Raw genomic sequence first — 13,328 nt, 5'->3', positions numbered from 1 at the left:
AAGAAACAATATTTATTGAAAATTTTCCTCATTTGTCTCTTGCTTTCTTTGGTACCTCAACACCTGATGTCTTTTCATCTGTGTCACTGCTTAGGCCAGGTCCTAGAAAGGTAAACACTTGATAGCAAGCAGATTCAATAAGAAAGGAGAAGAAAGACTGTTTGATATTTCAAGGATCTGTGTCTGTGCTGGGTGTATTTATGTGTTGTATGCACATGGGTGTGTATACCCCAGTTCCTTATGGAGTGTAAGAAGCAATGGATCCTAGATTCCACATTATTGATGTGGTGGACACATCCTAAAATGCCCCTCTATTACTTTAATCCAGACCCGCTGGGCTACTGCATCAGGATGAATATCACAGCTGTGTGTAGAGTAGAGGATCTTAACCTTGGCTACGTGATCCAGTAAACTTAGATAGGAAAAAATTACAACTTTATCTTCACCAACCTTTAACTGAAATTTAGTATTTCCTTTAATTATGAATTAAAACACTTTTATTCTGAGAAAGGGTCCATAGACTTCACCAGACTGCCAAAGGGATCCATGATACAAACATGGTAAAGAAGTCTTAGAGTATGGACTCAGCTGTAATACATAACAATGGAAGGGAAGGATTGGTGGTAATGTGAACCATCAGCGTGTACTGGCAGTCTGGATCACATTCTGTGTGTGCCGACTGTGAATACTATCTGGGGAGGCATAAAGGATTTATTCTCTGGTGGTTTGAGGCCAAGGAAGGAAGGGACACAATAACCCAGCAGACATATGCTGGTCACAGTTCTTAGCATTAAGGATCCTTTAGTTCCATCAGGCACATCAAATAGCAGAAGGCTCATGGACCCATATCCCCTTTACTTCAGAGAGTTCCAGACCCTGCTAACAACCATTCATTTTCATGGCAAGCCTTCTATCACTACCGTCCACCCAGCCTTGGAAACTTCCTTTAAGAAAATGAGGTTACCTGAGAAAGTCCTGAGGCCAAGGGTCCCAGGCTGCCAGGAGTGAAAGAACTAGGGATTGAGTGGTTTAAAAAAATAGTTAAGCTCTCAAGAGTCAGGGTCTTGATCTGTTCTTTACCTTTTACTTGACAGACCCCTGAGTACTACTTGCCCTGAGAGGACCCCAAATCCACTAAATCATAGACTATCACTGCTTAGCTTAGCACATAGGATGTCAGAGTAAGAAGGCGTTTTTAGAATATAGAAATATAGAGCCTTAGAACACAGAAGAGCAGTATTAGAAAGAATTTTAGTTCATAAACTTAGAGCAAAACACAGTATAACAATGATAATAATAGTATTTATATGTCTTTTTAAGGGGCTCAAAGCACTTTACATGTGTTAACTCATTTGATCCTCACAACAACTGTGTGAGGTAGGCACTATTATTAGGGACCTTAGAACATAGACTGTTAGGGCTGGAAGGGACCTAAGAGATTGTCTGGTTCAGCTTCCTTAATTGACATAATTGCTTGAATTATGGCTTGCTTGGCCAAAGCAAGCTTGGGGGCTGAACTCTCTGGATGATTAAAGCGCTTATATAATGAAAATGCAATATATAAGTGTGCTGCTGATATTATTGCAGTAGCATTGCCTTAACCATGCTGTGGGCTGGGAGTACCTCAGCCCCATAGTAAATGCACTAGAGAGCCGTCCGGGAATTAAGGAAGTAGGATACTATAGTTGGAACAAGTTCTGAGGTGGAAACAGAGAAACCAGGGTTCTAGTGGTGAATCTTGCCTGTGTGATCCTGGATTTCCCCTAATCCCTCTCAGAGACTCACTTTTCCACTGGGTAAAATGAAGGGATTGAACTAAAATTTCCCCTTTGACCTCTAAAATGCTATTTCATTCTGTATGCTGAGGCAGCCTTCCCTTTCTTGGGTACAGACTGGTCATCTCAGGGGCAAGGTTCAGGGTGAGAAATAAATAAGTGAATTGGCATCTCTTGGATGGCTTCCACGGTAAGCAGGTCTCCAGGGAAAGAGGCACACCTTACCTGGCTCTCCGTGTTCTGCCTAAGTAATTGCTTCAATCCAAGAGGAAGAATCTCAGAAAAGCAAAAAGCACCTCTCACCCCCCACCCCACCCCCAGATCCTGACTTGTGATTACTAAGGGCTGCTTTGTTGGACAGGGCCGTGTCAGTTTCTGCTGATTCATGGGATCCTGAATGGAGCACATCGACACAACAGTTTTCTGCTACGCTGGCTGAGGGGGTCACCTTGCACTAGTGTTCTTTCTTCTTTAAGAGACACTTTAAAGATAGGGACTGTGAGGGAAGCAGGTTAGGGATGAGGATGGGAGGGAGAAGTGGAAGGAGGTAGGGGGAGGAGAGGAGAATCAATATACCAGAGAGGAGAGAGGGGGAGGGAAAGGGAAAGAAGGGAATAGGGAGGAGGGGGAGAAATGAGTGGAAGAAGGGAGAAGGGAGATAGAGAGTGAAAGGGACAAACAGAAGGAAAGGAAGGAGGAGAGGAGGAGGAGGGAGAGAGGAGGAATAGGAGGAGGGAGAGAGATGGAGAGGGGAGAAGGAATAGAGAAAAAGGGAGAAGAAACAGAGAAAGAAACTGAGAGAGACAGAGGCAGAGAGAGGGAGATGGAGAGAGAGAGAAAGGGATGGAGAAGGAAGGGAAATGGGAGACAAGAGGTAGGAGAGAGAGAGAGTGAGAGAGAAAGAGGGAGAAGGAAAGAAAGGGGAGAAGGATGGGAGTATAAGTGGAAGGAGGGAAAGAGAGATAAAGGGGGAGAGGAAGAGATGCTGGATATGCTAGAATTAGAAACTCCTCTATACAAAGGCTCCATTTCCACTGTGTTAATAATTTATTCCAGCTCCAACTTTTTTTTTTATCAATAAATAGGAAACAGCTTGTTAGGAAGAATTTCCCCTGCCCTTTTCTCCCTGAATGGAAGACTGTCCTCCCCCCTCCCCCTGCCTTTCAAACCCATCCTCGGGAGAAGAACAAAATGGCAGAAAAGAATGTTGGGGCAGGAGAAACATTTGAGTAGCTCCTCTCCATCCACCTCTTTGCCAGTCTAGTTTCCCCATCCATTCTTCTTCCATACCTGGGGCCCAGAATCTTAGACCTTAGAACACAAGGTTCAGAAAAGGTAAGTGACTGGCTTACAGTCAGTCACATGCAACCATAAGGTGGAACTGGGAGGAACCTTTAATAGAATCTAGTCCAAGACCCTCATGTTTACCACAGAGGAAACTAAAAAGGTCCTGGCTAAGGACATAGACTTGGTCAGTGACAGAAGCACAAGCTTTTGAATATCCATTTAGTGTTCTGTCCATTGCAATAAGCTTCTGGTGATTTTAAAAATCATTTTAGGATGTTAATTTGGCCCTCTCCCCTCTCCTCTGAGTGAGAAAGGAGGGAGAAATGGAGGGTGAAAGGAATCATGTTTCTCTCTGCCCCTGTGAAAGATCCAAATTATGGTGGATCCAGGAAATAAGTCATGGTATGGGTAGAGAATGGGAGTCGGGGTGAAAGAGATTCTAGTTCCATTTCTCTGTTCATCCCAAGTCCTGCTTTATACTGACTGCTCTATACTGGTGTTCTGCCATCCTGCAGGCCTATGTGAGGCCCAGATGATTTTTCTATTGATCCTCATCTTCTCCTGATTGTCCTCCCTCCACCCCACTGCCACCCCCAGGGCTTGTCCTTGGCAGCTACTTGCCACCCACCTTAGACTCTGCCAACAGCTACTTCTCAGCACCCAGTTGAGGTTGGCAGCAATGAAGATGAGACAGGGTTTTGTTGGCAACTCAGTAGATAGGTTAAAAAAAGTCTGTTAGCTGCTAAGATGTTCCTTGGCCCTGGCCATGCTCCCCCATGTCAGAGCAGTAGGGTGTCTGACAGTAGGAGTGATGCTTGGTGAAAAAGCATAGCAGAAAGACTGTGGGACTATATTTTCCCTTAAAAAAACCCAGCTAAACTGGAAATTTTTTGCAGCTTTCTTTTACGCCTAGACTAATTTTGTTCATACTTCAGGCCTGAACTAATTTGGATGGATGATAGATACTTTTTGGGCAAAGCATCAAAATATGGTATGGTAGACAGAGCATTGGGCAAGAAGTCAGAAGCCCTGAGCTCTAACTATAGTTTTTCCACCTTATGGTTGCATGTGACTGACTGTAAGCCAGTCACTTACCTTTTCTGAACCTCAGTTTATTTGTAAAGTAAAATTAACACCTGCCCTTCCTATTTCAAAAGGTTGTTGTGTGGATATAATAAAAAGACAGCTAACATTTATATGGCATTGTAAGGTTGGCAAAATGCTTACATACATTATCTCATTGAAACCTGACAACAACCTCGAGAGATAGTTACTAGAGGCATAATTATCTCCATTTTAGAGGTGAGGAAACTGATGCTTAGAGAGGGTAAGTTGTGCTTGGTCATACAGCTGCTAAACATTGGAGAAAGAATTCAAGCCCGGGTCTTTCTGTTTCCGAATCCAGGATGCCAGACACTAGTCCATGCCAAAAAAGGTAGTATGACTGCTATATATGTGAAGGTGGTATCTTTGATTTTTTTAAAACTGGTCCTATGATGTCACTGGAGTGTAGGTAACTCCCAGTAAGGAAATTCCCTCTGTCAATATAGGTCAGAGCCTTCTCTGAAACTTAAAGTCTTTTTCTTTTTTTTTTTAGGCAATTGGAGTTAAGTGACTTGCCCAGGGTCACATAGCTATTAAGTGTCAAGTGTCTGGTCTGAGGCCAGATTTGAACTTAGTCCTCCTGACTCCAGGGCTGGTGCTCTATCCACTGTGCCACCTAGCTGTCCCTGCAGTTTAAAGTCTTAAGAGTTGCTGGAGGTACTTTGAAGTTAAGTATCTTGCCCAGGGTCTTGCAATCAATATGCAACAAAGGCAAGACTAGAACCTAGGTCTTCTTGATTCATCCATTTTGCTATGATACCTTCAAGTATCAAAGTGGTATCATTGTAATATTCAAATGTGACATTTGGTGTTGTAAGGAGCATAGATCTGGAGGCAGCGAGGTGGCGCAGTGGATAGAGCACCAGCCCTGGATTCAGGAGGACTTGAGTTCAAATCCAGCCTCAGACACGTAACATTTACTAGCTGTGTGACCCTGGGCAAGTCACTTAACCCCATTGCCTAGCCAAAAAGGAAAAAAATAAAGGAGCATAGATCTAGAATACGAAGGGATGTCAAAGGCCATCTAGTTCAACCACTTCATTTGATCGATGAGAAAGCTTAGACCCAGGAAAGTTAAATAATTTGCCTGAATCACATCGCTGACACACAATTTAATTAGCTGTGATCCAGAGCACTTGGTGCTGGTAGGGTATTAGGGATGACTAGCATTCTAATGGTTCAGTTCGATTCCTTTAGACAGAAAGGAAAGTGGGAGGTGGAGGGAAGAGAAGAGACAGAGACAGGTGATGAGCACTTGATTTGAACCCAGGTCCTCTGACTTTAGGGATAGTGCTCTTTCCACCATACCACAAGTCTAGAATTTCTTCCTTATATAATCTTACAGGAGAAATTATAGTAAACCCAATTTGTCCTTCCAAAGACAATCCTGTGTGTATTTAAAGACAATTGTCTTCTCCCCCTAAATTTCCTCTTCTCTTGACTCAGTATCCCCATTTTCTTCCAGAAATCCTTACACAACATCATGTCAACTGCCCCCCCCTTATCAGTTCCTTTGGATGAATTCATATTTGTTGGTGACTGGCTGAAAAAAATGAGGTGCTCAGCTTTGAGCTCAGTACTATAGGTGGTCTGAACAAGGGTTTTCCATCCTCATCATTTTGAGTACAATGGATCTATTAATGCTTCCCCAAGATAGCAAAGCTCAAAATGTCTTAAGTGATAGAAGCATTATTGGAATAAGTATGGCATCCCCCCCCCCAAAGCCAACTTTAAGGGACAGCATTGATTGGGTCCATAAATTCTCTGCTCTTTCATTAGGACCTGAATATTCTGACCGTTACAGTTATACCTCCTGTGTTTACATGTATATGAGTCCATGCGGATTGATAAAGAGACATCATATTTGTTGTCTTTTGGGGAGCTAAGAGCTGGGTTGGGGAAGGGAGGGAAGCCTTCATCAGATCTCCTGGTCCTGGTTGGCTTTTGGGTGCAGGTTCTGCTCACTACTGGTTCACAGAGGAGAAAGCACTAAACAGGTCATGGAACAAGGATTCCAGCTCACACCACTCTTCCCTGAGAACAGTTAGATATTACAACCCCCCAGCTTTGGTCTGAGTTAGACTGCACCAATGGAAGGTTATGCCCAAGGAGGGACTAGAGTTTGATCTGGGTGGGAATCTAAGATTATTCTTTCAATCTCCCAGGCTTCCTCCATCTCTGGGCTTTGAAGAGCATCTGGCTGATGTGTCTCTTTGGATCTGTTGGTCTAGACTAGCTGTCAGCTATACTCTCACACCACTCTCTACCTCTCTCCCCTTGCAACACCTACCTTCCCATCCCCACCAGTTTATGCCTGGCTAACCTTTCTGACTATTTGCTGCCATGTAACTTTAAAGACTGGCGGGCAGATGTTAGGGTTTTGGCTTTTTCCAAGACTGACTATAACTATGGTTGGGAGGGGCTCTGAGTCAACATTTGGTTAAGGTCTCCCAATGTAATTGCCCCCTGAGAATTGGCACTGTGTAACAGAAAGGGCTTTGTACAGAGTCTGGAATCCTGGGTTCTGGTGTTATCTCTGCCATCTATTCATCACATGACCTTGGGCATTTGACTTCCCCTACCTCAGCCTTAGTTTCCTTCTCTGTCACAATAACAGCTCATATTTCTGGAGCATTTTAAGGTTTACAACATGCTGGCTTCACAGCAACCCTATAGGATGGGTAGAGTAAAATATGATTATCCCCAACTTACAGATGAAGAAATGGTCTGAGAGGTGGATTGACTTATATGAGGTAATGCAGATAATAAGTATTGGAGGTGGGGTTCAAAGTCAGGTTTCTTGTCTCTATCCCCATGATGCAGTAGATAACGTGCTGGCTTTTCAGTTGGAAGACCTAGGTTTGAATTCTAGCTCTGCACTCACTAACTTAGGTAACTCACTTGCCCCGTACAGGCCTCAGTTTTCCTCATCTGTAAAATTAGGGGGTTGAACTAGATAACCACTAAGGTCTTTTCTAGCTTTAACTCTATGCTCATATGAACTAGATTATCCCTAAAGTCCCTTCCAGCCTTCATATGCTATGATTCTGTCATCCCAAAAGGTTAGGAACATAATCCTAATGTAATCCTTCTTTTTCATATTATATCTCATTATTATCATCATCATTTATCTTATTATTCAGCTGTGTCTAATGAAAATAAGTGGGAAGCTGCAAAGGAGCAATAGACTAGGGTGAACCACAGCTGCCCTTTATAGAGATTGGGTCAAAATTCCCATCACTCACACACAATTTAATCAGCTGTGATCCAGGGCACTTGGTGTTGGTGGGAGTATTAGGGATGGCCATGCTTCTAACAGTTCAATTAATTTTTCAAATTTCCTTAAACAGAAAGGAAAGCTGGGGTTGAGGGTGGGGAGCAGGGTGGTGTCAGATATAATGAGAATAGTTGTGCGTTTGGGATTTTGGTTTCGGCAAGACTTGGTCTATTCCAACAGGACACCTTGCAACTAAAAAAAAAAAAGATCAAATAGTCAAGTCTAAGTTGTAGATGGGAGTGGAAAAGACAGAGAGAGACAAAGACAGAGACAGAGAAAATGAGAAAGGGAGGGAGGGGAAGGGAGAAAGAGATAGAGACAGAGAAAGAAGATGGGAGGGAGGGAGTCAGACAGAAAGAGAGAGAGTGGATAATGGGAGAATATCATTCTGGTTCAGCCTCTAGATTTATTTATTGTACTTGCTGTTTATTAAACTCCACAGCAGGAGTGGGCTGGTAAATACATAGGCTGATTCATTAGCATTTCTGGCCATCTGCTTCTCAGAGCCAGGAGCAGGGGGCTGCATTCTGACTCCCCAGGTTAGGTCAGGACTGTGTTTGGCAGAGAGGTTAGATCTCAGTGGTAGCAAGGTTTCAGTCTTCCCAGTGATGGACAGACAATAAGGAGGGGGTGGGGGTGTCAGCTGTGACATCTTTAGGATCCTTGTCCCCACTCTTCGAGGTGGGGGTGGGGAAGAATGAATTTGTACAATGGAAAAAGGAGACTAAGGAGGAGGGTCCAATCTGGTAGCTCCCTTTCCCCTGTAGTAGTCAGTCAGGGGTCCTGATCAAGAGTCCACCATGGTCAGTCTTGTGTTGGGTTTTGAGAGAGTGTCAGAAGACATAGGAAAATGGATAGTGCCAGCCCTTGCTACAATCTGTGCAGTATAAGGCAATTTTATTATACTCTAAGTAATGTTTATTAAGTAGTTGAGAGGGTGCCCTTAGCCTAATACCAATGTGTAGGGTACTGATATTCTAGGATAGTGGAAAAGGGCTTCAGATAAGGCTTCCGGGAAAATTATCCAAAATGAAACATTGCTTCTTTGTTTGTTTGTTTGTTTGTTTGTTTTTTGGCAGTTGGGGTTAAGTGACTTGCCCAGGGTCACACAGCGAGTGTCAAGTATTTGGTCTGAGGCCGGATTTGAACTCAGGTACTCCTGAGGAAACATTGCTTCTTAAAGCCATTGTCTCCCAACCCTTCCCTAACCCTGTGTGCCTTCTTGGAAAAGCCCAAAATAAGGAAGGAAGTGGCAGATCATATATTTAGAGCCGGACAGGACCTTGAAGACCATTTAGTCCAATCCCTTCATTTTACAGATGAGGATCTGAGATCCTGAGAGGTTGTAATTTGCCCAAGGTCACACAAGTGACAGATGCAAGATCTGAATTCATTTCCTCTAATTCCAGAACTAGTACTCCTTCCACTGGACCAGATGGAGCTTGTAAAAAATAGGGCATTGGAGTTTGAGGAACATAGGAAGCAGTGATAGGGAGAGTATCAGATATCCTCTGGACCTAGAGTAATAGTATGTTAATCTCATAAATTCAGTTGTGCTAATAAGAGAGGGTTAGAGAAGACTGATTATGGACATCTAGAGACAGGGCTGTGTCTTTTGCTGCTCAACACATTATGAACTCTATAGTTAGGATGTGGCTTCTGGTCTTCACCTCTACCACTTACTCACTGTATGACCTTAGTCAGCTCACATTCCCCCTCTGGGCCCTGGTTTCCTTCTCTCTAAAATGTCAGGGTTGGACTAAGAATCCTTCTCCCTCTGATAGCTGTTTGATCCTATAAGTCTATGAATTTCAGGCTGGTTAGAGGGTAAGGGATTGGAGAAGGACTATTTTTGTACAAGGGGGCTTTGGGGTGCCCTTTAAAGCATTAGAGCTGAGAGAGGGATGAGCAGTCATCAGGCTTAAGAGAAAATAAAAGCCCTCCTGGGCTACCTATGCCTGGCTATAGAAATTGGGGATTTACCTGGCATCTTGCCTCTCTCCCATCTAGACACATGCTGGTTCCCCATCTCAGGAGTTAATGAGCACCTCTTGCCCCCATATGAGGCAAGCAGCAAGAAGTTTTAATGCTGGGATTCTAGCTGTTCTGTTTCTGACCAAATGAAGGATTTGAAATATTCATCAAATAAGACTGCAAATGGCCTGGGGAGTCAGAGTTTCATGAGTAACCTTTTGAGGATTCCAGTGTGAGTTCACATATATAAAGCAAATAAGAGGAAATAGATTTAAATGGCAATGATAGGGACCAGGGCTAATCTAAGGAGGAAACATACTGCCTGGGATGATTGTCATATTAGAAATATGCAGCCCATGCTTCCCAGGAAATCTACAATAGTGTGAACTTCCATATGCTGGGAGATGGTTTTAGAGGCAACCTAAGAGACAGTATGAGAGCAAAGGGAGCTGGAGGGTGGAGAGACTTTTTCTCAGTGAGTGCCTGGAGCTAAGGCGATGGGATTATTTGCTAGGGGTTGTATGCAGTAACCTGCATTGTTGCACTTTGAGAGGGAAGTAGAAGGACTGATGTTGACCTGCTAACTCTGGAAACTCTGCCCAATACTCTGGTATCTTGGAAATTTTCCCAGCCTGCCAACAGAGGCTGTCCCACTCATTTATTTGGTGTCCTCAAGTACTTTCTGTCCTCTTGTGTTGAGGAAATCATTTTCTGTTAGCTTTGAGAATAGTCATACCTTAGAGCCACAGATATTGGAGACAGCTTCTGGAATAGAGGGGAGGGTGATGCTTGTTCTGTTTCTAGGGGGTCCCTGCTAACAAGCCAACAGCTGCCCTTCCCCTTTCCTCTCCCCCCTCCCCCAGGAAAACCCATACTTGTGCAGTGATGAGTGTGATGCTTCAAACCCAGACCTGGCCCACCCACCTCGGCTCATGTTTGACAAGGAGGATGAGGGGCTGGCCACCTACTGGCAGAGTGTGACATGGAGCCGATACCCAAGTCCACTGGAAGCCAATATCACCCTTTCCTGGAACAAGAGTATTGAGCTGACTGATGACATAGTGGTGACCTTTGAGTATGGTCGGCCCACTATCATGATGCTGGAAAAGTCACTGGACAATGGGCGGACATGGCATCCCTATCAGTATTATGCTGAAGACTGCATGGAAGCCTTCAACATGCCTCCCCGCAGGGTCCGTGACTTGTCCTCTACAAGTGCCAATCGGGTGGTGTGCACAGAGGAGTATTCCCGGTGGGCTGGCTCCAAGAAGGAGAAGCATGTGCGCTTTGAGGTGCGGGACCGCTTTGCCATCTTTGCTGGCCCAGATCTCCGCAACCTGGACAACCTCTACACCAGACTGGAGAGTGCCAAGGGACTCAAGGAGTTTTTCACCGCCACTGACCTGCGCATGAAGCTGCTTCGGCCCGCTTTGGGTGGCACCTATGTTCAGCGAGAAAACCTCTACAAATACTTCTATGCCATCTCCAATATTGAGGTCACTGGCAGGTAAAGCCTGGAACTGAGGGAGTGGTGGGAGGGAGGGTGGAGGCTGGTATAAGAAGTGAAAGCAGATGTTTGATTTGAGGTCTCACCAATATAAATAGGAGTTGTAATTTTGAGAAGTGGTATCTCATCCCACATCATATTGAACTTTTACTTAGCAACTGAATGGCACCCATAAAGGGATGTCAACTGGATTTAATTGGTTTGGTACCAAATGGCTTCCTATTCTAGCATCTTGAGAGATTATCGGAGGTATATGTCAACATAGTCTCAACAGGGGCCAAGTCTATTCCTGGGATGTGAGTCATTAATCTAGGAAGTTAACAATGTCCTGATTATTGGCATATTTCATTAAAGGATCATGGTTCCAATATACATAGATGTTGGATTGCCATCTATAATGACTCCATTTCTTACACTGTGCTGTTTGAAAAAAAGAAAATAACTTCAACAAAGCCTAAATAGGGTTTACTGGGTGGTAGTTGGTTGTTCTATGGTACAATTGGCTAATTGGTTTTTTAAACCACTTTTGTAGTTTTGGTATAGCACTGGGTTGATCAGGGAACCTCCAATCAACTGAATCCCACACAACCTATTCTGTGAAATTTCAAGATTTAAGGGGCAGGTAACAGAGAAAATGAGATATAAGGGCATGCCCCTTTCAGATTGATTTGCAGTCTGAAATATAGTCCAATCCTTCATTTCCCTTCACTACATAGCTAGAAATCTCTTTCAATAAGGAATAAAAGAAAAAGGGAGAAAATTAACCAACATATCAACTGAGTTTGACAGTATATTAAATATTCCACACCCACAGTCCCCCACTTCTGAAAGGAGAGGAAGGAGTGCATCATTTTCTCATCTCTTTTCTAGGTTGACTAATTAGTTTTTATGGTCACAGGAGAAATTAAATTGACATACTTTGACATTCAGTCAACATAGATAGCTTCTTGCCCAAGGAAAGTGGGCTTATGGTGATTTGAACATCTGCACAAAAGCTTAAACAAATTAAGTGTTCTTGGAGTAAATTTTTCCTTCCCTAGGCCACTTGACCAAAGCTGCTAAATTTGAAACTCTACCCAAGCATAAGTATGAACTAGACAAAGTTTATTCTTCAGTGGTCCCTTCCCCCTTCAGCAAACTCTTGGGTGGAAGCTGTTTTACTTACAGCGCATCCTCCCTAGCTTGATACTATGTTGTTGCTCCCATCCAGGGCAACAGAGTCCTGCTAGGATGTCTCCTTTCCCCTCATAAAGCTATTGAAATTCCTCCATCCTGTATCAAAACCCCTCAGGACCAAATTCTTTGTGCCATTCAGGATGACAAATCGCTCATCTGAGAAATGTAATCATGCTAATGGGACAGAGCTAGAGGAGACCCTCCCATAGGACTCTCCATCTCCTCCCAGATAACACATGCATTTAAAGAGGGGCCTTCCACCCCCTTTAATATTAACCCAAAAAAGTAAGCCTAATGGGAGACATTTCATACCAAGTAGAAGAGCACTGTGGTTGATCTGTGGTTAGAATTGTAGGAAGAGGAAGTGAAATAAGGTCAAGAAAACAGAATTCCTGTCTTGAGGTTTAGCTGGGATCTACATTATACCAGCCAGGTCAGAATAGGCAACACTGATGAGCAGGATAGACAGTGTCAGGAAGGACATTGGATACGGTAGGCAGCAGGTATAGGAAGAGTCAAGCTGAACAACATTCAGTGTTTGTAGATGGCTATAAGTCAGGCACACAGGGAGAGTGAAAGCCACGGTCATCTGGTACCTTGGACAGCTCCAGAAATCTTAGCCGTCTCTCACAGAGCCCTAAAGAGGAGTATTAGGACAAAGACCAGTATGCATATGGAAGGAGTGGAGATGGGGAAGGAAAGGTGATGTGACATCTATTTATAAATAAAAATGGATCCAGTCCTTTAACATTATGTTCCAGCTTTCCCCCCCATCACTTAAAATTTGGACAAGTCCCTTCTCTCTGAGATTGTTACCTTGTCTGTAAAAGAAGGGGATTAGCCTACATGATTTTCAACATCCATTCTGTCTCTAGAAATTCTGTGATCAGTTTGTTAGGCTAGTTGAACCCTCCTGCCCCACTGCCCTGGGCTTCACCTGAACCTGGAGGTTCTCATCTCACACTTGGCATGAAGGCCCCTGTGGGCGGCTGGTATTAGTGGTAGTGGTGGCAAAATTACAGCAATCAATTCACAGATAAAGTAAGTACTCTTCTAGTGGCTGGTTGGCAGCACAGATTTTAGCTTAGTGTATTGATTAATTAGATCTGGTTAGATGGTTCAGCATAAGGCAGTGATTTTCTCTGCTTTTCTTTTTTTACCCCACTTCTGGTGGGGAAACCACTACCATTCTAGTTGATATTGGGGGTCCTGGTGGCATCAAGAAGCC

The 13,328-nt window shown here is 43.8% G+C and overlaps 1 protein-coding gene across 7 annotated transcripts in view; it reads left to right on the top strand.

Annotated features, from left to right (window-relative positions):
- NTNG2 (netrin G2) overlaps positions 1-13,328 on the top strand; it is a 100,610-nt gene that overhangs the window by 31,419 nt on the left and 55,863 nt on the right. For all 7 annotated transcript variants that reach the window (XM_020973559.2, XM_078149978.1, XM_020973562.2 and 4 more), the window contains one exon: positions 10,281-10,924. In XM_020973559.2, the coding sequence (XP_020829218.1) occupies positions 10,281-10,924 (644 nt within the window). The remainder of the gene's footprint in view (positions 1-10,280; positions 10,925-13,328) is intronic.

This window comes from Phascolarctos cinereus, unplaced genomic scaffold (genome assembly GCF_003287225.1).
Source record: "Phascolarctos cinereus isolate Bilbo 61053 unplaced genomic scaffold, phaCin_HiC Scaffold_2;HRSCAF=192, whole genome shotgun sequence".
Lineage (NCBI taxonomy): Eukaryota > Metazoa > Chordata > Mammalia > Diprotodontia > Phascolarctidae > Phascolarctos > Phascolarctos cinereus.
Note: the sequence above shows the minus strand (reverse complement) of the source record. Positions and strands in the feature narration are given on the sequence as shown.